Source organism: Lutra lutra, chromosome 13, assembly GCF_902655055.1.
Source record: "Lutra lutra chromosome 13, mLutLut1.2, whole genome shotgun sequence".
Taxonomy (NCBI): Eukaryota; Metazoa; Chordata; class Mammalia; order Carnivora; family Mustelidae; genus Lutra; species Lutra lutra.
In genome coordinates, this window is record NC_062290.1 from 85,966,101 (window position 1) to 85,992,246 (window position 26,146).

Sequence of the window (26,146 nt, forward strand, 5' to 3'; positions counted from 1 at the left end):
AAGAACTGCCATTCATTAGCATTAAAGAGTTCAGACTCAAAAAGTTTAGAGTAACAGTTTCTTTTTGTTTTTAAGAGAGAGCACCCTTGATGGCGGGTGTGGGCTGGGGGTGAGGTGGGGAGGGGCAAAGGGAGAGAGAGAATTTTAATTGAGGCTCGGTCTCACAACCCTGAAATCATGACCTGAGCTGAAATCAAGAGTTGGATGTTTAACTGACTGAACCCCCCCGGGCACCCCTAGAGGAACAGTTTCTTTTATATATCTGAAAGTTTTATCCTCTGCAAAGTTACCTGTTTTAATATTTCTGATTTTATTTGTGTAGACATATGCTTAGAGGAGTCATTTTTACTCCATAGCTGAGAGTAGTTCAAGTCTGTTTTATGATGTAGTATAGTATTAGTCATTTTTGTTAGAAGTACTTTTATAAATTTCATTTGCCTAGAGCAGTATAGGAATTTCAAATTCGGGGCGCCTGGGTGGCTCAGTGGGTTAAAGCCTCTGCCTTCAGCTCAGGTCACGATCTCAAGGTCCTGGGATCGAGCCCTGCATCGGGCTCTCTGCTCAGCAGGGAACCTGCTTCCTCCTCTCTCTCTGCCTGCTTGTGATCTCTGTCTGTCAAATAAATAAATAAAATCTTTTTTTTTTTTTTTTTTTGACAGTCAGAGATCACAAGTAGGCAGAAAGGCAGGCAGAGAGAGAGAGGAAGGGAAGCAGGCTCCCTGCTGAGCAGAGAGCCCGTTGCGGGACTCGACCCCAGGACCCTGAGATCATGACCTGAGCCGAAGGCAGCGGCTTAACCCACTGAGCCACCCAGGCGCCCCAATAAATAAAATTTTTTTTTTTTTTTTAAAGATTTTATTTATTTATTTGACAGAGAGAAATCACAAGTAGGCAGAGAGGCAAGCAGAGAGAGAGGAGGAAGCAGGCTCCCTGCCGAGCGGAAAGCCCGATGTGGGGCTTGAACCCAGGACCTGGGATCATGGACCTGAGCCAAAGGCAGCGGCTTAACCCACTGAGCCACCCAGGCGCCCCCCAATAAATAAAATCTTTAAAAAAAAAAAAAAAAAGGAATTTCAAATTCTACAACTTTTTATTTATACTCCTTCTAGGTATATGTGCTGCCGAAGCGAGCACATATACTCCTTCTAGGTAATATTGCCCTGATTATTATTATTGTTAAAGATTTTGTTTGAGAGTGAGAAAGAGAAAGCACAAGCAGGGGGAGTGACAAGAGGGTGAAGCAGTTTTGAGTCGGGGCTCAATCCTAGGACCCGGGGATTATGACCTGAGCCGAAGGCAGATGCTTCATTGACTGAGCCACCCAGGCACCCCTGCCCTTATTATTATTATTATTATTATTATTATTATTATTATTATTATTTTTGTATCATTATTTTTATAGTTGGAAAGAAGGTGAGCCTCAGGGCAGTTGTGACATTCTGAAAATTTTGATGATCTACATATTTTGGCTCTGCTCTTTGCATTAACTATAATACAATTTGGCCATTAAAACTGATTAACATGCAATGCTAGACCACTTAAGTGTCATTAAAATCCACGTATGTAGGTAAAAATATACCATGAATTTGAAGTAATCAGACTATGATATTTGTCAGATTCTCTTTTTTTCTGACATGCCCCTCAAGTTCTGTTGATCAGAAAACGAAAATTCAGAGGAGCCCCTGGGTCACTCAGTTGAGTATCCGACTCTTGATTTCAGCCCACATTGTGATCTCAGGGTCGTGAGATCAAGCCCTGCATGGGGCTTGCACTGGGTATGGAGTCTGCTAGGGATTCTCTCCCTCTCTCTCCCCCTCTACCCCTTCCCCACTGTGTGCACTCTCTTAAATAATAAATCTTAAAAGAAAAAAAAAGAAAAGGAAAACTGGAAGAATGCTAGAACCTTTTTCACTGTGTAGAAACTCTTACTGAGTGATGAGTTCTGATTTGGTCTTACAGTTTGCCTATTTATTTTAGGCGCCCACCAGCTGACCTCTCCTCCTTCTCAGTCCGAGTCTGTACTTGCCATGTTTGATCCGCTGTCTTCACATGAAGGTAAACTAGTCAAATGAGCTTTATGACTCTTACCCTGGGCAGAAGAACAGAACCAAAACCCTTTGTTGATGACTTTGTTGAATCAGTTGTATCTCAGTTGCAAACTTCTTTTCCCCTGTGTTCTAGGAGCTTCTGCTGTGGTAAGGCCAAAGGTTCATTATGCCAGGCCGTCGCATCCACCACCAGATCCCCCAATCCTGGAAGGAGCTGTGGGAGGAAATGAGGCCAGGTTGCCGAACTTTGGTTCCCATATGTTAACTCCAGCTGAAATGGAGGCATTCAAGCAAAGGCATTCTTACCCAGAGAGATTAGTTCGCAGCAGGAGCTCTGATATAGTATCATCTGTCCGGCGACCCATGAGTGACCCCAGCTGGAACCGTCGTCCAGGGAATGAAGAGCGAGAACTCCCTCCAGCCGCAGCCACTGGTGCTACTTCTTTGGTGGCTGCACCTCACTCATCATCTTCATCCCCGAGTAAGGACTCCTCAAGAGGAGAGGTACGGGACATAGGCCATCTAGAAGAATTTTGCTGGTTGTGGTCAGCTTTAATGTTCTATCTGCCAGGTTCTTTTGATATGTTAGATTAACATGGTATATATAAATCTCAGAGTAAGGATGGACAGCAGTCATGATTAAAGATGATCTGTCAGTCTAGTTTGTCCCCAGTGGTAACCCATGGGAAACCTATACTATTTTGGTTTTATAATGTATTTTGCATTTTTATGACACTTTGAACTTTTCTCTAAGCAGTTTTGTATCTAATTTCATTTAAACCTCACAGTTTCCAAGATGAGTAATTAAGTGATTTGTCTGAGGTCACTTGATAGGCTAGTAAAGGAACTATAGTCTCAGCTCTTTGATATGTGATTTTTTTTTAAGATTTAATTTATTTATTTGACAGAGATAGCACAAGTAGGCAGAACGGCAGGCAGAGGGAGAGGGAGAAGGAGGCTCTTCGCTGAGCAGGGAGCCCGATGTAGGACTTCCCAGGACCTGGGGTCATGACCTGCGCTGAAGGTGGACGCTTAACCAACTGAGCCGCCCAGGCGCCCCTGACATGTGATTTTAATAACTCACTCTAATCGGAGATCAAACATGAACTGTGAAGTTGTCTGCATCTGGGTTTGAGTCCCAATTCTGTGACAGGCAGGCTATAGAACTTTGGGGCAGATAGGGAGATAGCTTTTTTTAGTCCCTTATTTCACGTCTATAAAAGGACTTGATAGTATTATTTATCTCCTAAGGCTACTGTGAGGTTTAAATGAAATAACATGTATCCTCAGCATTCGGTATTTGGCACACAGTCCATACTCAGTTTTGTTATTACTACTACTGTCTCATCTCTGCTACCCCTCTAGACTTCATGTGATTGAGCTTACTCCTTTCAGAAGTGTTTATTAGTGCCTACTCTGTGCTAGGCTCTGTGTTAAGGTTTTGGTTTACTTGCGATTTGGTTTAATGTGATAGTACCTACCCTCAAGCAGATCACAGTCTGGTGCCTAAAAGGTATACTTCCATGTTTCAGAAGTTTCCTGTACAGCAATAAGAACAGTTTTTCTTTTAAGACAAGAGTGGTTTTTGATTTTCACAGACAAACTGAAATCCTTTCCCTAGTAATTTATCCTGCTGTCCAACTCCAAATAAAGCATCAAACTTTTTCTACAGACTGAAGAACGCAAAGATAGCGATGATGAGAAATCAGACAGGAACAGACCTTGGTGGAGAAAACGTTTTGTTTCTGCCATGCCTAAAGGTAATTTTATAAAATATTAGAGTTATACTAGCAGTGAGAAGCAAAGCCCCCAAATCTCTTCCAGAGAGCCAGTATGTCACCTCATCTGTGAGGTTTGCTGGGCCTAAGTTTGTAGCCATTTTGAGAGCATAGAAAATGGTTTCACTCAGGTGAATGCTAAAGGCAGACCTTTAGAAATGATAGTTCTTGTTCTTTGCAGGAAGTGGTAGTGGCTTCATAAATGGAAATCAGGCAGGTCATGGTTGTTTAAATATCATACGCCATTAAGAGTAAACGTGGGACTTTTGACTAATTGCTAATAATTACTGCAGGAAAAAGGGATGCTGTTGGTAATTAAACATTGAAAATTCATCCTTTACATTCCTGGAGTAAACTTAACTTTTTGTGTTCATTGAGAATGTTTTTATCTTGAATATTAGTGAGTGTTTATTTTGGAAGGCAGCTGTATAAAATTGTTTGCTTTTTTGGGGGTGGGGGTCGGTGAATAGCCTGGCATTGTAGCAGTAGATACTGAGATTTGAGTTGGCAAAAGCATCTCTTCCTGCAAGGAGAGATCATCTAGGAGCAAGGCTGGGGACTTCTCCCAAAGGCCTCTTCTTGGCACCGTGGCGCTCGGGAGCTGAGGGGCACTGCTTTCAGCTGCACTCAAGCCCCCTTGATGAGAGATTGAGCTTTGAATGTGGTGTTTTCCAGCAGAGGTGAAGAGGCCGTGATTTTGACTGAGTCCCAACAGATTCGAATTAAATCATTCTTCCTATGGCCGGTGACCCCAGAGCAGATCCTGAGAGCTTCTTTAAGAACCTTCAGTGCTGTTTTAAGAATGGTTATCCGTTGACACTCAGGATTTCTTAGCTTTTAAACTTTTCACCTTCCTTTCACTTAGAAATGTCGGCACACCAGTTAATACTCCAAAATGACTGCTGTCTTCCGAGTAGTGCAGTATGTTATGTGTCACGCTACTGACTTTATTTAATTTCCAGCTCCTATACCATTTAGAAAGAAAGAAAAACAAGAAAAAGACAAAGATGATGTGGGGCCTGACAGATTCTCAACACTCACAGGTTTGTAGACCGTGGACTTCCTGGCTCCTTCATTCCCAGAGCACATATTTCATAGCACTGTTTCTTGGGCGCCGTAAGCGCTGCCTTTTTAGAAGAGTGTGTCTGTGTGTGTGCAGTGGGGAGTGTGTTCTTCATAGCTCTGTGGCTTCCCGGTGGTGGCCACAGGGAACCTCCGTGTGCTCTTCCTACAGACTGCCACTGCCATCCTCATCCTCATTATCATAACTTCTGTTTCTGATGAGGCCCCCGCTGCTGAGCCTCTAGGCACACCCTACAACTCGAAGTCCCAGTGGGACCATGCCACACGGTGCCTCTTAGGGAAGTGTGGTGATGGTTTTAGTGCGATGCATGCCCCATCTTTGGATCATTGGTCAGATATCTTTCTCTCGCATTGGTCATAGAATTCTAAATTTATTCCCTTCTGTAGTTCTTGATTATTCAGGATCACAGTGAAATTCCGTTCTACCTAATCATTTCCTTTTTTTTGTGATAAAGTGTTCAAACAGTATCATAAATTTATATACTTCACTAATTTTTTACGGCTTGAATCATTTTACCATTGCTATCTGACCCAAGGAAGACATAACTAGGGATTGGGTTCTTACCTTACTCAGCGTTTGTGTTTTTGCGGCTTCCGTTTGGCACATTATGGATGAGTATCCTTATAGGAATGAGTTTGAGAAGTAGTGTTAGTGACCCCACCTTGAGTGGGGTAGCTTTGTACTGTTTCCGATGGCTGTAGAGCATCTAGACTGGAAATTAATTTCTCACCTCTTTTTTTCTTATCTTGATTTTCAACTATGTTATCCTACTACATTAAAATGAAGATTTTTATTAAAAAATGCTATAGGTTTCCAAAGAACATTCTCAAATAGCTCAGCGTAGTACAGGTAGAATCCCATTTTAATGCATGTTATTCTGGTATCTGCTTGCATGTATTTGGATATATTTCCATGGTCTCTAGCATACATCCCCGCTTTGTCTGGTGCCGTGACTCTCCTGGAATGAAGGGTTTTGAAGAGCAGGAGCTGTGTCCAGGCCAGCGTTCCCTGCTGAGAGCGGTCAAGCCTATCTTACTCAGTCAGCAAATACTTGTTGAACATCTGACTCATGCCAGGCACTGTGCTAAGTGTTGTGGTTATTCAGTCAAATTACATGACCCCTCTTCTTCAGGAGCCTACGGTCTGATTGAGAAGAGTTGGAAACATATACCACATTCCTAGTGTTTATGAGTTCACCGGTGTTTATGGAGTGAAATACTCTTAAGGAAATCTCGTGTTTTTTAAATGTTAAATTAATAATTGGGGAAGTTATAAATTAATTTTTTGCTTGCGTCTTTGGGCAAACGTTTTTCTTGGTTCTTGGTGCCTAATCTAGGAGCTAAGGAGAGTAAGTTTTTTTCATAAGGTATTTATTTCATTTTCTTTGTGTTTGATTCAGGCAATTTAGCTTCCCTACTAGTGCAGAAATTTCTGCCCAGTCCTAATTAACGACTTGTTGGAGATTATCATTAAATCAACTTTAAGTGATATGAAAGGAAATTTCTTAACAGTCTGTCCATAATGCAGTCACCCTATCCTTTTTTTCATGTTCTTTCCCAGTCTTTCCATATCAGTACATGGCTTTTTTATGATTGAATTAGAGTATTGTGTAATTTTATATTCTTCTTTTACTAAATGTTAGTTCATAAACCCTCTCCAGTTTCTAGTAGACATGGTTGGTTTTAATAATTTGTATTGGCTCACAAATAACCTGTCATATGATTTGATAACATTGTGAATGTTTTCTTGCTTTTGGATACTTGAATTGTATCCAGTTTTTTTAGGATGAAAATATTGCTCACAGCTTTGTATATATAGCATATTTTGTTTTCATTACTTTTCTGGGATAAAATTATTAATGGCTTAGAAATAAAGGTTGTAAGCAACGTTATGGCATTCCCTATGGTTAGCCAAATTTTATTGTTCCTTTTTCAGAACGCTCAGCAGCACTCAAAACCAATAGCAAAAAAGTACTTCCCCTCCAAAGAAAGATTTTCTAATGATAGAAAAGTTTTATCGGTTTACATTTTAAAGATCGGATTTTATTAGGATTCTCTTCTCATGCATTCTAATACCATTACGGCAGAAAGATTAAACTAGTTTGGAAATCCTCTTTCTCTACAGTTTACTGCAGTTTTACAGAGATATGGATACTAAATTTTTTTTCCCCATGGAAACAGAAGAGCCCATGAGCACACTGCTAAACCTCTATGTACCTGCTTTCCTCGTCCATAAATGGAGGTGGTAACAGTACCTCCCTGTAGGGTCGTTGTGATGATTAATTGAGATTGTTCATATAAGGTGCTTAGCACAGTTCCTGGCACGTGGTAAGTGCTCAATAAGTGCTCAGTAAATGTTAGCTGCCATTATTATTAGTTGCTATTAACACACACACACACACACACACACACAAAATCTAGTGGGGTTTTTTTTTTTATGTGTTTTTAGACTTTCTGAAAAATGGGATTCTACCAGAATGTGGACACTTGTGGTTACCTTCTTGGTCTACATCTCCCTCAGGAGTTTGCATTTCACTATAGAACTTGATTTTGTCCCATAGATCTGTAGCAGCCCTTTGCCTTGATGACTCTAACATCTTAGACTCCAGGAACATATTTTGAGGCACCGATTTTGCTGACAGGATAATGGTCCTGACAGTAAACAGTGCTACATCTGTGATGGTGGTAAACTTTTTCTCTGTGTACCCTGGGTACAATTCCAGCACTTTCCAGCAGTGGCTAGATTCTCTCGGCATGCCTCTCACACCGTCACAGGCACAAAAGTGCACTCTGCTAGCAGGTGCACTGCCACCATGAGATTCAGTAAGACAGAGTACTGATACCTGGAGCTGTCAAATGTGGTGTAGAGAGAGAGTCATACAGGAAGAATGGAGGAAGGCATTTTTAAAAAAATAATTATTATTTAAAAGGGTTTAATTCTAAATTTGGTACTTCCCCTCCTTTAGCATAGAGATGTCTGCATACATGAATCTGCATATAAAGATGCATTGTTGGAAGTTCTGTTAGCATGAACTGATAATAACAGTAACTTGAGCAGAAGTGCTTTAGAAACCCATCACCCATGTAGTCTCCACTGAGCTTCCCAACACTGTCATGCAGAATTTTGGCAATGATGAGAAGATGGAGCTAATCCTCCCAGTTCCGTGCTTGGGCAAGCCCTGAGACCGCGAAGTGGGATGAGCAGGCAGCTGCATGGTGCCTCTTAACACCGAGATATGTGCTCTTTTTTAAGTCTTACCTCCTAATCCGCCTTTGGGATTATGCTACTGGTGTCATACTAACATCAGAATTGCTACAAACCAAGGGGAGCTGATTCTCTCACTCTCCTTTCCCTGCAGATGATCCCAGTCCTAGACTCAGTGCACAAGCTCAGGTCGCTGAGGATATTCTGGACAAATACAGGAATGCCATTAAGCGAACCAGCCCCAGTGAAGGAGCAATGGCGAGCTACGAAAGTACAGGTGATCATCATGATAAAGATTTGAATGCAGTTGACCCTGAAGTGGGGGGTGTGGGGGTGAGTGGGTAGGGGCACCAACCTCCCACATATTTAGAAATTTCTGTGTGACTTTTGACTCCCCAAAAACTTAACAACGGATAGCGTGTTGTTGACTGGCAGCCTTAATAACATGAACAGTCAGTTAAGACGTATTTTGCACGTTATATGTTATTATATACTGTGTTCTTACAATAAAGTAAGCTGGAGAAAGGACAACGTTGTTAAGAAAGTCATAAGAGAAAAATACATTGACTGTACTGCATGTTTTTATTGAAAAAAAAAATCCACATAGGAGTGCCTGGTTGGTTCAATCAGAGGAGCAAGTGATTTTTTTTTTTTTAAGATTTTATTTATTTATTTGACAGACAGAGATTACAGGTAGGCAGAGAGGCAGTCAGAGAGAGGAGGAAGCAGGCTCCCCACTGAGCAGAGAGCCCGATGTGGGGCTCGATCCCAGGACCCTGGGATCATGACCCGAGCCGAAGGCAGAGGCTTTAACCCACTGAGCCACCCAGGCGCCCCAGGAGCAAGTGATTCTTGACCTTGGGATTGTGAGTTCAAGCCCCACGTTGAGTGTAGAAAATACTTAAAAACAAAGTCTTAAAAAAAAAAAAAGTGTATAAGTGGACCCACACATTTCAAACCTGTGTTTCCCGGTCAAGTGTTCTACCTTTGGTATCACAGTGAGACGTGTTCGGAAGTAGCTTTTTAGTGACTACTTTGAGTAGCTGTCAGAAAAATACGGTGTAATCCCTAAAATAAAGAGGAAAGAAAAGCATATAAAAGCATAAATTATGTACTGCACGTGTTTCTTTTAAAAATTTTTTTAAAATTTATTTGACAGAGAGAGAGATCACAAACAGGCAGAGAGAGGGGGGGAAGCAGGCTCCCTACCGAGCAGAGAGCTCGATGCAGGCCTCCATCCCAGAACCCTGGGATCATGACCTGAGCTGGAGGCAGAGGCTTAACCCACTGAGCCACCCAGGCGCCCTGCACGTGTTTCTGCTTGTATGTTCATAGACTGTCCCTGGGAGAATCTGGCCGGTAATGTGAGTTGGCTTCAGGGAGAACTCATAGGGAGCATAAAGGGCAGCCAGAGTAGAGGTGAATTTCCCATACATATTATTTTGAAAAGTTTCAAAGGACAGAGAGTTGACTAGTACAGTGAAGATCCATGTTCCCTCTACCTGGGACTTTATCAGTTGTTAACATTTGGCTGCATTTTCTCTGTATATTTTTTCCTTTTTTTCCCTGAAGCATTTGAAATGATCTCCTAATAAAGATAGTTGTCCCACGTAAGCACAGTATCTTTATGATAGTAATGAATTTTTATTCCTTTTGATTTTATACATGAGTGTATTCTCTAAATTGGTTAATTAAATACATAGAAACAGCTGCGGGAACCACAGATCTGTTGTGGCTGCTTTTGTGAGTCGGTCTCAGCTCATCGTTTGGGCGGTGGGAACAGCCCTAGTAAAGAGCCCGGGGGAGCTGAGGGCAGGGTTCACCTTGGCCACCAGGTAGCTGAGGGCTGTACAGCAGGCCGCTTTCTCCTGGGGCAGGATTCCATGTCTGTAACACGAGGTGGTTACGTAAGATGATTTGTGAGGCCCCTCTTGGTTCTGTGGTGCAGCGGTTCTGATTAAAGCATTCTCTGTTAAGTCACAGACTTTCATCGCCTTGGGTTAACATTGGTAGAGAAGGTAAAAGTCATTCTCTTTGTGACACCTGCCCCCGTGATCTGCTGTCAGCTGGTTTAAGCGAGCTTGCTTGCTTGCTTTTTTTGGAAGAACTCTGACTGTAAAGCACAGTGCTAATTTATGGTTGAGTAGCTGTGAACACCTCGTGTGAGACTCTTCCAGGTTAACCCACTTCTGTCCTCTCTTGTTGGGTGGGTTTGCGCAGAGGTCATGGGCGACGGTGAGAGCGCCCATGACTCTCCTCGAGAGGAGACGCTGCAGAACATCTCGGCCGACGATCTCCCGGACTCCGCGAGCCAGGCGGCCCACCCCCAGGATTCTGCTTTCTCATACAGGTATTTCTTTGACAGGATTTCGAATTTGAGGCTCTGGGCTTTTCATCACCACCGCAGTCACTTCAAGTCAGATCATTCATTAGGCCACCGGGTGACTGTATAGAGCAGAGAGATAAGGACGGAATGCTGTGTCCGGAAAGACTGCTTCACTCTGGATGCCGTGTCGCAAAGGCTTTAATTCAGGGATGAAAAAACAACCCCGCAGGGGCCACGTCAAGTGATTTAAATGACACAAGTGGTCGTCCCTTTGCCCACACCAAGCTTCCCGGCAACGTGAGAAATGCTGGGGGAGACTGAACGGGTGGCAGGGTCAGCTGCTGTTTCAAATGGTAGAGGATAGGAAGGGCTTCTTGTCAGGCAGTGAGCTCGTCTGCCGCAGGATCAGCCTTTCTCAAGAGATGTGATGGAGGGCCTTCTTGGTGTGGGTGGTGAGATGGCTCTGGGGACTTCTGTGGCCCCTGCAGACCCTGGCATGAGGCCCCTTTTGCATTCTCCTCATAGTGCCCTCATAGAGACTCAGTATATGTTACAGGTCCAAAGGATTTGTTGTTTGACTGATTGTGGTGACTTTACAGAATGAGCCTTGCCCAGGGCATTTCTGGCCTTGCTCCTTCTCCTTGGGTCACTAGAAAGTCTGTTCCTTTAAGTGAGGAGTCAGTAAATAAAAAATTATCTATTATTTATGACCTCTTGAAATGCTTGAGTCCTGAGGTAGGATATTAATTTATATGTGAGTGTTCAAAAAGTGTGACCGTTCTCTGCATAAAGAAATTAACATTCTTTTGGGGCACCTGGGTGGCTCATTCAGTTGGGTGGCTGTTTTCAGCTTGGGTCGTGATCCTGCCATCCTGGGATCGAGACCCGCTTGTGCTCTCTCTTTCAAATAAACAAAATCTTTAAAGAAAGAAGAAGAAGAAGAAATTAATGTACTTTTGACTCATTCTTCAGAGACGCAAAAAAGAAACTGAGACTTGCTCTTTGCTCTGCGGATTCTGTTGCTTTCCCAGTGCTCACCCATTCAACAAGGAACGGTTTACCGGACCATACAGACCCAGAGGGTAGGTTTTTCCTGTATTTATAGGTTGAACCATGTGAGACTGCCTGTATTCAACCTATGTAAGCTATGTAGCAGTTCCATGTGGTTCCATTAGTATATTTGTATTAGAATCAGGTAAGGGCACTTTGATTCCTGATGCTTCATTAAAGTGAGGGGCAGGGCTGCTTAGTTCTACTGATCCCTGGTAGAGCGGAACGGACATCCCAGAGGCTAAGGGCTGGTGTGCAGTGGAAATTGTCGGCAATAACAATTCTCTCATTTTTTGTTTAGACAATGAAATTGTATGCTTCTTAAAAGTTCAAATAGCTGAAGCAATTAATTTACAAGATAAGAACTTAATGGCTCAACTTCAAGAAACAATGCGTTGCGTATGCCGCTTTGATAACAGAACTTGCAGAAAACTGCTGGCCTCTATCGCCGAGGACTACAGGTAACTACCCCCCCTCCTGCACCTGTGACCCGGTGGCAAGGATCTTCTTCCCTGTCTTTATTTCACAAGTGAATCTAGGCTTACGGCAGCATCCTGGGCTGTGTTTACCTGGGTGTAGATTTCCGAGGAACACATTTGGATATTTATCTGGAAATGTAGTTGTAAATGAGCAGCTCTCACGGAGAAGTGCACTTTCCTTCAGCTTTGCACAGAAGCAGTGTTCGAAGAGGTGAGGCCGGGAGCAGTAGGATGTCCTGCTCCTTTTCTCCAGGGTGACCAGAAAAACTACTTCCCTGGAGCAGGAAAACAAGTGTAGCCTAAAAATTGCTGCCTCCTGTCTGCTGCCTGCCCTTTGCCAACACTTCAGGAGAAGAACGTCAGTGAGATTCCTGGGAGACGATGAGGCCCCCACGCTTAGGGGATGGGTGCTCTAGTGATCGCTACAATTAGAGTATAAGCAAATTATCGCTGATATGTTTAATGATCTAGTGGCATATTAACCTGTATTTTGTTGTTTTAGTCTTCTGTAGCAATCAGTTTCCTGTGAAGTGTGAGGTCCTGCCAGCAGGGAGACCATGGGCCAACGTGAAATAGATGAAGGATGCCAGGGGATTTAGTAACATGTCGTGAGTTAGGCAGCTACGTGTTTAACCCCATAGGTGTTCTTCTTCACCAACATGTAGAATGGTTCCGTTCCTTGAGCTGCCAGTGTGATTAGCCCTCAAGATAGCTGTCTGCAGCCTGATGTGGCTAATTCATAAAACCAAAGTTTGTGAGGTCCTATTCTTTCTTTAAGAAACATTAGGACTCTTCGTCTCTAAGAAAGTGTGCACTGTATGTATGTGATGTCCTGCAAAGTCCGTTTCCTTTTAGGAAAAGGGCGCCCTATATTGCTTACCTCACTCGCTGTCGGCAAGGACTGCAGACCACACAGGCCCACCTGGAGAGGCTACTTCAGCGGGTGTTGCGGGACAAAGAGGTGGCCAATCGGTACTTCACCACTGTCTGTGTGAGGTTGCTGCTTGAGAGCAAAGAAAAGAAGATCCGGGAATTCATTCACGGTAACCGAAGACCTTTAGATTAAGCATCTTTTCAGCCATGTGTTAGTGGGGAAATTCGGAAATTTTTTGTATTGCTGGTTTGAGTAGTTGCATGTCTAAGAGTAGTCCCTTAAATTCCCAGATGTTTTATGGATTCTTAATCATCTTGATGTGGAACCAGTAAATTTCATTTTTACCATGGACCGAATACCTGTAGTTTATACGAAATTGGGAAAATTGGTTAAGGTTTTGGATCCACAAAATTCTTCTCATATTTAAAAATAAAGCGTATCATTAAAGTTTTTTAAATTTTTATTTTTTAACATTTATACTTAAAATACCGTTATAATTAATGTACGGTGTCATATTAGCTTTAGGTATATCATATAGTGATTCAGTAATTCTATACATTAGTCCAGGTATGTCATTTTTATAACAAGCCCCTTGCTCTTCTACTTTTGCATTGCATATTTCTTAACCTTTCTCACGATTTTAATGACTTGGCCACATATTCTTCTAAAATAAACCGTTTCCAGATACTTTTGGTTTTAAGAGAATAGTATCTGCATAGCTAGTTATTAAAATGATTTCTGTAATTTCCTTTTTAAAATTATTCAGATAGTGTATTTAAAAAATTATTATTTTGCATTGGAGACTTTCAGCAACTCACAGCAGCTGATGATAAAACTGCTCAGGTAGAAGATTTTCTGCAGTTCCTCTATGGCGCGATGGCCCAGGACGTCATATGGCAGAACGCGAGCGAGGAGCAGCTTCAGGACGCCCAGCTGGCCATCGAGCGCAGTGTGATGAATCGGATTTTCAAGCTTGCTTTCTACCCGAACCAGGACGGTGACATATTGCGTGACCAGTGAGCACTGCCATGTTTACTGCATCCCCGTTGATCACATAGGGGTATATCAGTCAGTCCCTTGTTCGACACAAGCTGTGCTGAGACTTAGTATGTGACCGTGAAGGCAGCACGTGTTACCGTTTCTCACCCATCTGATCCCAAGAGCAGAAGGAAGGATAACGCTCTGTTCAGGGCAGTGGGCATGAGGCCCGTGGGCGTGTCGGTTGCTGGGGCCCGTTGGGACGGTGGGAGCCGTCCGCTGCTCTTCCCCACAGCGGTGCTCGCCTCCTTCCTCTTCCCTCGGGTCTTGACTGCAGCGCCTCCTCACTGACCTTTCCGACCGGGTCCCCTCCCTGTCAGGGCTCTCCTGGGCCTGTGTCCCTGTCGTTAGCACTTGCCACGGTTGTGCTTGTACATTTGGTAGCGTCCGTCAGGCCTCCTCAGCCTGGCACCACTGACATTTGGGGCCAGATAATCCTTTATGTGGGAGGCGGCTGTGTGCCTTGTGGGGTGCTTAGCAGCGTCCCCGGTCTGTGCACACCAGGTACCAGTAGTACCCTCCAGCTGTGAGAACCAGGATGTCTCCAGACACCGCCAGATGTCCCCTGGGGGGCAGAACTACCGCCTGCTCGATCACCGCTGTGTGCGGTTGTCTGGCGAGCCCCCTCCGCTGCCGCCGCATCATCGGTTGGTGAGAGCAGGAGCGTCCCGCTCACGTTCACTGCGCTCTCCCCTCGTCGAGCACAGCGCTTGACTTCTGTATGCTCGATACCTACTTATTAGGAATGAAAAGCTCTACGTTTGAATATCAAAAAATATCTGGAAATGTTCTCAGTAAAGCTGATTTTAAAAAATAATCCTAAAAAAAAATCCTGAGAAGAAATACCTGGAGTGGTAACAGGGGTTATATTTTGGATAATGAGACTGGGGATGATTTCGTATTTTCCATTTTCCCTTTTTTACATTTTCTGGAGCACTGCTGTACCCTGTTTCTGCCCCCAGCATGTCAAAGTGTCTCCTGTGCCCCTCCCGCCCTGCCCCCTCCACCCCCCGCAGTAACACTGGCTTACTGTGCCAGGGGCTCTCAAGGGGTCCACGTGATAAGACCTTGGGGTGACTCATGAGTGGTTTATAGATGGTTTCTTTCATGGAAATGCTAAGATCTTGCGTGTATGTTCTGTGAATGCATTAGAATTATTCCAGTCCGCCTCTCCCACTGGTTCATGCTCTCAGAGATATACCCAGGCTTCTGTATTTAATTCACCAACTGGGACCTGTTTTCTCCCTAGAGACCAGTTTTGGGCTTCCAGAATGGAATGAGGAGTTAGGGACATTCACACTGTATTTACTGCAAAGAGGAGCTTTGAAGCAGATTATTCGTATGCTCTCCTCCACAGCACTTCTGCAGGTTTTATAGAGTGGACAGTTAACACAGTGTTTTGGAAAGAACAGTAGAAACCAAGAAAACTGGGTTTAGCCCCCGCTTCTAACCCCTGTGTAACCTTGGGCAAATCCTTCACCATTTTAAGCCCAATTATTTTCATCTATGAAATGAGAGAGAGTTTGAGTGTTCTTAAGAGCCCCTTCTCTTTCTCAGCTTCTGTGATCTTCGGTTTTTGGCTTTTGATCCCTCTGCGTCCTCGTGCTTTGTACTGATTAGTGTGTCCAGGTGGCTTCTGGGCTGGAGCTCCTCTCCTTTGTCCCTTGGAATGCTGTCCTTGGCTGGGAAGGAAGGACTTCCCTCTTCTTGTCCCCCCTCAGCTCACTTAGCATTTCTTTTTTCTTTTTTTTTTTTTTTTTTAAAGATTTATTTATTTATTTATTTGTCATAGAGAGAGAAGCGAGATTGAGCACAGGCAGACAGAGTGGCAGGCAGAGGCAGAGGGAGAAGCAGGCTCCCCGCCAAGCAAGGAGCCCGATGTGGGACTCGATCCCAGGACACTGGGATCATGACCCGAGCCGAAGGCAGCTGCTTAACCAACTGAGCCACCCAGGCGTCCCTCACTTAGCATTTCTAAGCAGACCCTAAGTGTGAATCTTTTTTTTTTGACAAGACGGAATACTTACAGCTAAGAGATACTCTTCAACTGTAATTGTAATCTATTATCTTGAAGCAAGTCTAAATGTTTTGAAAAAAAATCAGTTATGACTCTATGTGCCTTATTATGTGAAATATGTATTTACATCTGTGTTTTGGGGGTTTGCAGGGTTCTTCATGAACATATTCAGAGACTGTCTAAAGTAGTGACCGCAAATCACAGAGCTCTTCAGATACCAGAGGTAATTTAGGTGTATAAGGCCTGGGCGGTGCTGGTAGTTGGTCCATATACCCTATGCGTGGAAACAATGTAGTAAATTACAAAACACAGTTTGCATTAGATGTAATTCTAACTATAAAGTTCTCAAAGGTCTAGGATTAAAATTGTCTGGCATGGAATGGCATGTCAGTGGGGAGATGAGGAGGAGGAGGCCGCACTGAGGGCCCCGAAGCCACTTGGCCTCCCGCCACAGTGCTCCCCACGGATGTGTTTTGTTTGTTTGTTGTAGAGAGAGAGCATGATGGAGGGGGTCTGAAGGAGAGAGAGAATCTTTTTTTTTCCTCTTAAGATTTTATTTATTTATTTGACAGACAAAGATCACAGGTAGGCAGAGAGGCAGGCAGAGAGAGAGGAGGAAGCAGGCTCCCTGCCAAGCAGAGAGCCTGATGCGGGGCTCGATCCCAGGACCCTGGAATCGTGACCTGAGCTGAAGGCAGAGGCTTAACGCACTGAGCCACCCAGGCGCCCCGAGAGAGAGAATCTTAAACAGGCTCCGGACTCAGGTCTTGATCTCACAACCCTGACGTCGTGACCTGAGCCAGAATATGAGTCAGACACTTAAAACCAACTGAGCCCCTCAGGCGCCCCCTCAATGGATGATTTTGTAGTCCTATTTCTGCAGAAAAGTCCCGTTTGAACAAGGGATCTGGTGACACTCCGCAGTGTGTGACAACTATTATTCTAAGGGAAGAAGTTAAATCTGAATGTGATGTCAAAATTACCTTTTAGTGGTCATCCAATTTTTACAAAATAATAGGGAAATTTCAGGTATTTGAGCTTTCTGGTTGTTTTATTAAAATCTCCACTAATGAAATATTGATTAGCATGAGTTTTTAAATTATTTTTTGATTTTTTTGAGTCTGTTATTTTTAGAGCTATTGCAACAAATATACAAATTTTTAAATTTTTTTCTTTCAGAAGTAGCTTGTTTGGGCTTTTAGAATCAGCTACTACGTGTAGAGAATTTCCATTCTAGCTACTTAGGAACTATTTGAAATTTTTTGAATTCTGGATTTGGTGTTATTGTATGTCCTTTCTTCCATTAATGGATATCTGGGTTACTTTATTTGAAAATGCAAAGCAGATTATTTAAAAGTTTAGAAGTTAAGCTTTAATCTCAGTGGGAGAGGAAGGAACAGCAGTCTGGCATTACTGAAGAAAGGAAAAGGCACCAAGCTTGTCCTGCTTCCTGGCACCCAGGTTGCTGTGGTGGCTTCCTGTGGTTGCTTTTGGATTCATGATCTGCCTTTCTGTCTCTGGTCTCACTTAGGTTTATCTTCGGGAAGCCCCTTGGCCATCTGCACAGTCGGAAATCAGGACAATAAGTGCTTACAAGACTCCCCGGGACAAAGTGCAGTGTATCCTGCGAATGTGCTCCACCATCATGAACCTCCTGAGTCTGGCCAACGAGGACTCCGTCCCCGGAGCAGATGACTTCGTGCCTGTTTTGGTATTTGTGTTGATAAAGGTGGGCCCCTCGCTGTTATTAATGAGAAGGGTTTATTTGACATTTCTGAGCAGCCTGGTGCAGGGCTCCCCACGCTCCAGGGACCTCAGCTCTTCCAGTCTCAAGCTCTGTGTTACCCAGAAAGAAAGAGTCTGGTGTGAGGTTTTGTTCTGTCCAGAAGTTACCGTTTTCAGAAGAAAGAATAGGAGGACCAGATTGCTAGATGAACGTTTCCAGCTGTTAGGTGCCTGAGGTTCTTGGTTGGGGCTTGGTTGTAATTACTGAGCGAATGAAGGAAGGAAGAATGAGGGCTCTATTATTTTGCCATATTATAATATGCCATATTATTTTAAAACATACTGACATCTCTCTCTTTTTTTAAAGATTTATTTATTTGCGGTGGGTGGGGGTGTGAGTGGGGAGCAGCTGAGGGTGAGGATCTCAAGCAGACTCTGCACTGAGCACAGAGCCTGACGTGGGGCTTGATCTCACAACCCTGCGATCATGACCTGACCCAAAATTAAGAGTTGCACACTCAACTGATAGAGTTGCCCAGGCTCCCCCTATTTGTGGTATTTCTGCAATCAAAACTCTTAGCTCAGGCAGCAACCCCTGGGGTCCGTGTGCGGTCAGCCTTCGTAACTCCAGCTGCTGGCCTCGCTCTTCTGTCTTCCACATGGGGTGCGTTAGTTCTGTGCAGGGCCCCTTGGGACGTGTTCTGAGGCACAGGCCTTACCTTCTCCCAGGCACTTAAAACACCCGTGTCCGTTCTTTTCACATGAAGACAGTGGAAAAGTGAGAGATGTTCTGTGTTACCTCTGGCAACAGAGGGTATATTATCTTTTTAGTTTTTTTTCTTTCTTGGCTGATTCTACCCAGACTTAGAAGTCACTTGGCATATAGCATTTTTTCCTTATCTAACATTTTGGAATCCTGGGATGTTGAGTAAGTCTGCTGGAATTAATTCAGCCTCCTTTGGGACCAGTAAGCTTCAGTGACTTACAAGGTTGGAAAGCTCTAGATAGCCCAGCTGGCATTTGAACCTGAGTTACCTTTCTAGTATTCCAGTGTTGCTCTTAGTGGCTAGGTGTTTAATCACTTCCAAAGAAGAATTTGGGGATTATTTTCAAAAAGGACTGGCATCTCTTTCACAGAAAAACATTTGAAGATGTTCACTTAGATGATTTTTGCAGAGCTGTACATCTTGAGTATTTGACGCTCTCATTTTTCACTTCTCTAGGCAAATCCGCCCTGCTTGCTATCCACTGTCCAGTATATCAGTAGCTTTTATGCCAGCTGTCTGTCTGGAGAGGAATCCTATTGGTGGATGCAGTTCACAGCAGCAGTGGAATTCATTAAAACTATCGATGACCGAAAGTGACCAACACCAAGGCCCACCAAGGCCTCAGACTGTTAGGCGGGCAAACACATCTCTTAGGAAATGTACCAGCTGCTTTGAAGGCTGAAGATTGTTTTTGTATAATATTGTACAGCATTCAGACATTTTAAAACAGATCTTTACTAAACAGATTAATGAGCTAACAAGCAGGTTCTCTCTTCTTTGGACTCTTTTCCTTTCTGTTGCATATTTGGTTATTTTCTTGTCCCAAGTAGAGAATTAGTACTCCAAAAAGGGACCACATTTTTCAGGTATTTTGAAATATTAAAAAAACAGAACAAAATCTTGAAAATTCCTAGATCTCCATTCATGGATAACCATTCTTTCCTTTTATTTAAAAAAATAAAAAGAACAGTACACCTCTTTTTAGATGCTGTCTAATCTTATATGCATCTAATGGAAGGAAGATACCAGTTGCACTGAGAATTATAATGGTGGTGACATTAGTGGCATTATCTATAAATACACTCACCGAGATGAAAAGCTAAGAAGGAAATGTAAATATAATATATATTTATATTTGATGTAATATGGACATCTTCAGATTCTAATAAACAAGGAGTATTGCTGATAGTAGGCTGTGATGTACCCTCTTGTGAAATGGTTTCCTGGACAAAGTTTAAGCTGAGCTTAAAAGCAGCAAACAAATACACAGAAATATTTATTAAAGTGGAAAACAGTTCCTTGAACTTTTTAGGTGTGGAGTTTGATGCACAAGACTGCCTTTGATGAGGGTATAACAATCACTTAGACATTCCTCACCACGGACGTCTTTGAGCCCGCAGGAGGAAGGAGGTAGACCCTTTAATCACCATGCATTGCGTACGAAGGAACAGTAGACACCTAATAGGTTACTGTGGTACTTCTTATCTGAAATACTAGATACAGTGTAGAAACCCCAAACTGAACTCCTTTCAAACCTTTAATTGTAATATATTTTTGATGATTATTCACATTGAATGACAGACCAGGAATTCAGTGAATGTCATTTTTTTAAAAACTGATTTGTATTGTCTGCTCTAGTGATACAGGTTTTACTAGTGATAAACTATTTTAACCAACCATATTATTCTTATGGAAAAAAGTCTATTTTGGCAGGTTTCTGTGCCTTTTATTTCCCTCTTCTGAACAAAAGTCTATGTTTCTGTATTTTGGTTTGATTGTATATTGCTAATCAGGAATGGGTTTTGGTGTCAGAAATTGGCCATGGAGGCACACCAAAGCTTCAAGCACAAGTCTTGTACATAAGTCACGACTGACTGGTTTCACTTTGTACATTTCCTAAACATGGGGAGCTGCTTTTATAACACACCTGGTCCCATACTTTGAGTCCCTTGTTGTGGGCAGCATTTCGAGGCATTTTTAAGGGAACTGTGACAGACAACCTTGAGCAGATGAATACAGAGGCTGTCTACTTGTCTACTTCTCTCCAAGACCTCTGTGTTTAATTGTGCCTAAAGAAGCCAGATTTTCTTTATGCCTCCACCTCTTCTCATTCATTTATTTAAAAATACCAAAATAACAAGTTGCATAGGAGTGTGGGATGTGGTTTCTGCCCTCTAGGGAGAGATCAGAATTCCAACTAGTACTACAGAATGCCCTTTGGAATGTTAGGCCAAGCACTCTGTGTGGACGTCAAACTTGCCTAGGTATTAGGTATTAGATTGTCAAATCCTATCATAACTACTTTATGAAACAAACAGTCTGACACAGTTTCTAAGACCTAGGGGGAGTCCATTTACTCCAGCATTTGATTCAATAAACGTTAAGTTGATAGAAGACTTGGAATAGTTGAAATGCATTACTGTGGAATTTCCTAGAGATTTTCTTTTCTCCACATGGTTGATACACCTCTGCTGTGTTATCACTATGGAAATAAACGCGAAGCTGTGGATGTGGCACAGGGCTCTTTTCTGGGGAGGAGAAGGCGGTGAGTTGGGTGTCGGGTTGCGCTGGAGGCAAGAGGTAAGGGCCAAGCGGTGCCGGAAGCAGTGGCGAGGGTAGAAGCCCATAGACCTGGCGCCAGACGACACCTCAGACAGGCAGGGGTTTGGGTCTCGCTTCAGGTGCTGGCCGGGCAGCGCAGCCCCGCTGTTTAAGGGGCAGTGACGTTTCCCTCTGGAAACCCCATTGGGAGCACCGACAAACCAGCATTCCCCGCTGCCGGTGTGATGGGGCATGACTCACCCCAGTGTTGATCTCTGAGTTGAGGAATCGGTAATGGCCTGGCAGTGGTAGGGCCTGAAGACAGGCAGTGATTTGATTTCGCTCCTTCAGGAATGAAGAACAGTAGCTCTTTGGTTCTTACGACACTTCCTCCCAGGACCTGTATGAAGGATTTGTGCAAAAGTATAAAATCACCCACAGGAAACATTCAGTAGCCACTGATTATTACATGGAATTTGCAGCAATAATGAATGTTAAATGGAGAGAGAGTGGCTCAGTTCACTGAAATCTTACACAGTTCGTGTGTTAATATTCCATTTTTGGAAAACAGTAATAGGAATACAGATTGTCTTTCCTTGTGAAATTGTTTTCTTTTTAAACCTGGTAAATGTTTCGTTTTATTTCTCCACTTCAGTTCACATATCAGCCGCAGTAATTGCTTTCTTCTGATTTTTCCTTTAAAAACCTGCTGATGGAAGCTTTTTTATACAGACTTTAAATCGCTGTAGTAAGAGAATTAGGCTTTGTGAGGGATTGAAAATAGACGTATTGCATGGTTTTTCTTTTCCTGTTGTGACCTGGAAGCCTTTGCAGACTTACAGTCTGTGTCTTGCCGAGGTGCGTGAGCAAGAGAACAGACACCGCCCCGGACAGTACCGAGGCTGTGCCGAGACCCTGTAGCCGACTGCGCATGCCTGGCCAGCACCACTGTTGAGTCGCGGGCCGTGGGGATTCCAATTTGGGCCAACTCAAGGTCAACTCCATTTTTAAAATGGGGGAGGCTTTAAAGATTCCTTTCTCTGATGTGATTGGGTGTGGAAAGGGGAAGTCGGACCACACTTGTTCAAAATTACTAGTAGATTGCATAGAAATGATAGAAATGTGGGGTTAGCTTCCTTCATGTGTGTCTCAGACTTTCTCTTCCTGCCTCTCCATATCCCCTTTATTTCTTTAAGGAAAAGTCTATATTTGCCGTCTTTAGTTCTTTTAAGTCTAGTGGATTTATTCTGTATGTAATTGCCATAATTTGGTGTGGGTGGGGATCAGAAACAATCTTATTGAAGCTCACAGAATTTTTAGTAGATGAACAGTGATGACATATTCGAGATATTTTGAATGCCAAAATGCTTGAGAACTTTGCCAGATTAATACTTAATATGTTTTAGAATGTAGGTTACCGAAGAAGTAGGATGACCAGGAATAGCTTTATTACTCCTGAGAACACTCGGAGAAAGGAAAACAGTTTACTTCAGTGTCATGGTTGGTGTGGAGTCACCGTGGAGCTGGTGTGTCCCACAGGCCTACGCTCAGCAAAGGTTAAGCTCAAGAGGGAGGAAGTCCTCTCTACTGGGTTAACAGTAGACAGCGTGGGCAGTGGCCAATTCACCCTGCCAAGTGGATACTCTGTCTTACTTAACGTATTCTTGTGCTTCTCCTGTATTAAAAAGCATCGGACTGCCTCTCCTTGAAACTGATAAAACCTTCTATAAGCCTCAGTTAATGAGCTTGCACAATCTTGTATATGTATATGAAACTTCTGTCTTCCAATGTGACGACTAATGTATGGTACCATTCTGTAAAGCTGATTAAAAAGGGAGAGCAGTAGAATTCCCTGGATTTTATGTTTCCATTATCTATTTTGTATGCAGAATTAGTTTCTAAAGTTTCTTTGACTTCAAATGTTACTAATTTCTCCATGATGATTCACACTTGTCTTTTTCATTTGAACCTCTAAGGATATTTGTTAAGTGTGGTCCAGGAGGGAATACGAGTGAACTCACGGTTACTAACGCGATGGTGAACATTTACTCTTTTCATACAGTTCGTATCTGACCCTTGTGTTTGGTGGCTACTCATCAGCCTTAGTTCTGCGAGCAGAAGTCCCCATTCCGGTATTCACAGAAGCCTTTATTCACCTTTGCGGCTGAGGGGAGGTGCTGTTAGACCAGGAACCCTCGTTACAGGCTGACTCTGCAGGCTTCCATCACTGTCAGAAAGGTGCTTGCCCTATACTGATCACACCTTGTTTAGAAGGAAACATTAAAAATTTCAATGGGGGCTCCATTTGCATCCAGTCTGCTCAGTATTAAAATTAATGCTATCACTTGCCTAAAACTGAAAATTGAATTCAGCTTTTCTTGCCAACTTGGCATTACCTGTGTGCTCGGACTTTTGTTATATTTGTACCCACTCAACCCCTCTCTCCGAGTAAGTGGCTCTGTACGCTTTCCCGAAGGATGCTGAGCTCTGACACTGTTGAGCTATAGGCTTCCCTGCAGGGCCGCCTGTAAGACATGTCCCGACCCTGAGAAGCGAGATCATTTCTCAGAAGCATCTCTTGGCTATGAATGTGTCCTCTGCCTAGAGATGTAAAGATTCATTGAAGAGCTTTTGCTTCAGTCATTTCATTCCAGAAGAATCGTTTTCCATCTTCTTGGGGGTACCAAAATGCAGTACATAGACTTAAAAAAATTTTTTTTTGACCAAAGAGACCAGAAAATCTCTGGCCGTGGGGATCCTGAAAACATCTTCCACGTTTGGGAATAACTCTCAGTTCTGAGTCATTGAACCTGTTGTAGATGCTGAACATGAAAACCACAGTAGACTTATTTCTGTTAACTAGGAATTCAGCATATTGCTGGCCAAAAACATTAAATTTTATGTTCCTGTGAAAAGAGTATCTGATGTGATTTTTTTAAAGAAATCTCTATGCTCGATGTGGGGCTCGAACTCACGACCCTGGGATCAAGTGTTGCGTGCTCCACCGACTGAGCCAGCCAGATGCCCCTTCTCATGTGATTTTTAAAAATAGGATATTTTCTCCTCAGCTTTCCTTACTCCTCTTAATTTGTAGGTTTGACAAAAGCCACTGATGTTTCTTTGTCATCCCTGGGGAATTTAGTCAGGGGATCTGTCCTGACTCTCTCTGACCAAATGAATGACAGTCTCTGGGAGTGGGACCCAAAATTATGCTCTATGGAGTTCTGTAAACATTGTCCAAACTTCCCTCTTGAGAATCACCTGGGACTCTTGTTTGTAAATCCGAGTTTATTAAAGATGGAACCAGGAATCTTTACATCTTTGAGTGATCACATGGCTCTAGCTATCTGGGCTAGAGAGTCAGGAAAAGACTAAACGTAAGAAAGGAAACCTAGAAGCCACCTTTCAAAAACCTGTATTACAGGTACTTAATCAGTTTTTAAGACGTGAGTCTGAGACAGCTGGCAGTTTGGTTCTCGGAACATCTGGGAATCGTGTGCATTTACCGGGGCAGGTGGGTCAGGACCCCGTCATGACAGGTGGAAGAGACACACCCAGTCACAGTATTTTCTCCAGCAACAGCTGAGATGGAGCGTTGAGGCAATCCTAAAGCGTACCAAGGAGGTGATGTCAGTCAATGGCACAGATATCATTATTCCAGGCAGGTATCGGAGATGGGCCTATTGGTATATGAAGGACGGTCTGGAATTTATGTGGAAGGGAAAGTAGGCTATGGTGAGCTCACGGATATAGATGACGGAAGGTGACCAGCAACCACAGTCCTAGCTGATTTCTGAGTGACCAAACGAGGGCATGGAATGGACCATTCTTATTTGACCATTGTGTGGTAGTCTCATTTCCAAATCATATATAGTCTTTATAATTTTTAAGGGCAAGAATTAAAAGTATTGGGGCGCCTGGGTGGCTCAGTGGGTTGGGCCGCTGCCTTCGGCTCAGGTCATGATCTCGGTCATGGGGTCCTGGGTCCTGGGTCCTGGGATCGAGCCCCGCATCGGGCTCTCTGCTCCGCAGGGAGCCTGCTTCCTCCTTTCTCTCTGCCTGCCTCTCTGCCTGCTTGTGATCTCTCTCTGTCAAATAAATAAATAAAATCTTAAAAAAAAAAAGAATTAAAAGTATTTTCTATAAAAACAAAAGTCCTCCAGGTGACATTCTTATGGAAGTTTGGAGAGCCAGCATTTCACAAGGCATGAACCAGGGGCCCCTCTGCACCACACACCTGGGGATGTCCATAACCTTGCGATCTCACCCCATAACCCCTGAATCAGAATTTCTGGGGCGGGCGAGGGGGGCTCCAGGAATCAGCATTCATAGCAAGTCCTCCATGTCGCTGATGCTCGGTAAAATTTGGGGTCCACGGCAAAAAGTGTTCAGTTCTTAAAGGCTTGGCGTCAAGTCCTGCGAGGGTAACAGCTGTGAAGAAGGCAGGCTCTTGTAATGCAGAGGAGCTTTAGCCAGAGGATAGCTCTTCTTATTTGCTGAAGCACAAGTGTTTTCTTTACTCACAACCCGTGTGGTTATATAAAAACCCTCTCCCCCAAACCTCAAATGGCTAAACATACCCAGAGGATCCCAATGTTCAACTCTCGTTACAAAAAAAATAATTGCTAATCTTCGTCCCTGCCCTCACTTTCAACAGTCTCTTCGTTTCTTTGTGTTTTGTTTCTGTTCGTAACTGGTGTTGCCACATGAAATGACAGCATCGGCTCCAGCAGCCCCTGCCTTCTGACTGGACTTTTGCTCCCAAAGAGCAACCTGGGCCTTGACCCGCTGGGAGCGAGAGAACCTTCACTTCCCTCATCCCCCATTTCAGGGCCCCGCGGTCACTTTGTGGCTTCCAAGTCCTGGATTTGTTTTCCTCCCTCCTGCCCACCTCACTTCCTGATCACCAACAACCCTGTGTCCTCTTTTGTGGTGACGCTAGTGACGGAAGACGCTGGGGGAGCGAGTGGGGAGTGAGTCCGTGGACGGGGGATGGAGGCAAGTGTGTAGGAACAGGACAGATGGCAGAGAGGGAAGGCGAGAAGGACCTTCCAGCATCTCCTCCACCGCAAAGCTGGACCACACCCACCAGCCCAAAGAGGGTTTTCCCCTCCTGGGAAGACTCCCGGCATCTTCTGAAAAGCCATGGTGCTGAGTGGTGTTCGGTCGTACGTGGTGGTGTGTGGACCAGTACCTGGTCCGGAAGCCTGAAGAC

General features: G+C 43.7%; 1 protein-coding gene across 5 annotated transcripts in view; it reads left to right on the forward strand.

Moving 5' to 3' along the window:
* The window catches only part of GAPVD1 (GTPase activating protein and VPS9 domains 1), an 81,739-nt gene extending 57,893 nt beyond the window's left edge, over positions 1-23,846 (forward strand). For 2 of the 5 annotated variants that reach the window (XM_047699348.1, XM_047699349.1), the window contains exons 14-26: positions 1,978-2,055; positions 2,182-2,552; positions 3,721-3,808; positions 4,789-4,869; positions 8,269-8,391; positions 10,335-10,464; positions 11,413-11,522; positions 11,792-11,951; positions 12,825-13,012; positions 13,646-13,859; positions 16,049-16,121; positions 17,430-17,627; positions 18,847-23,846. In XM_047699348.1, the coding sequence (XP_047555304.1) occupies positions 1,978-2,055; positions 2,182-2,552; positions 3,721-3,808; positions 4,789-4,869; positions 8,269-8,391; positions 10,335-10,464; positions 11,413-11,522; positions 11,792-11,951; positions 12,825-13,012; positions 13,646-13,859; positions 16,049-16,121; positions 17,430-17,627; positions 18,847-18,987 (1,955 nt within the window). In that variant the 3' untranslated portion in view covers positions 18,988-23,846. The remainder of the gene's footprint in view (positions 1-1,977; positions 2,056-2,181; positions 2,553-3,720; positions 3,809-4,788; positions 4,870-8,268; positions 8,392-10,334; positions 10,465-11,412; positions 11,523-11,791; positions 11,952-12,824; positions 13,013-13,645; positions 13,860-16,048; positions 16,122-17,429; positions 17,628-18,846) is intronic. The other 3 variants (XM_047699350.1, XM_047699351.1, XR_007122216.1) reach the window with 2 other exon arrangements.
* The last annotated feature ends 2,300 nt before the right edge of the window (positions 23,847-26,146 follow it).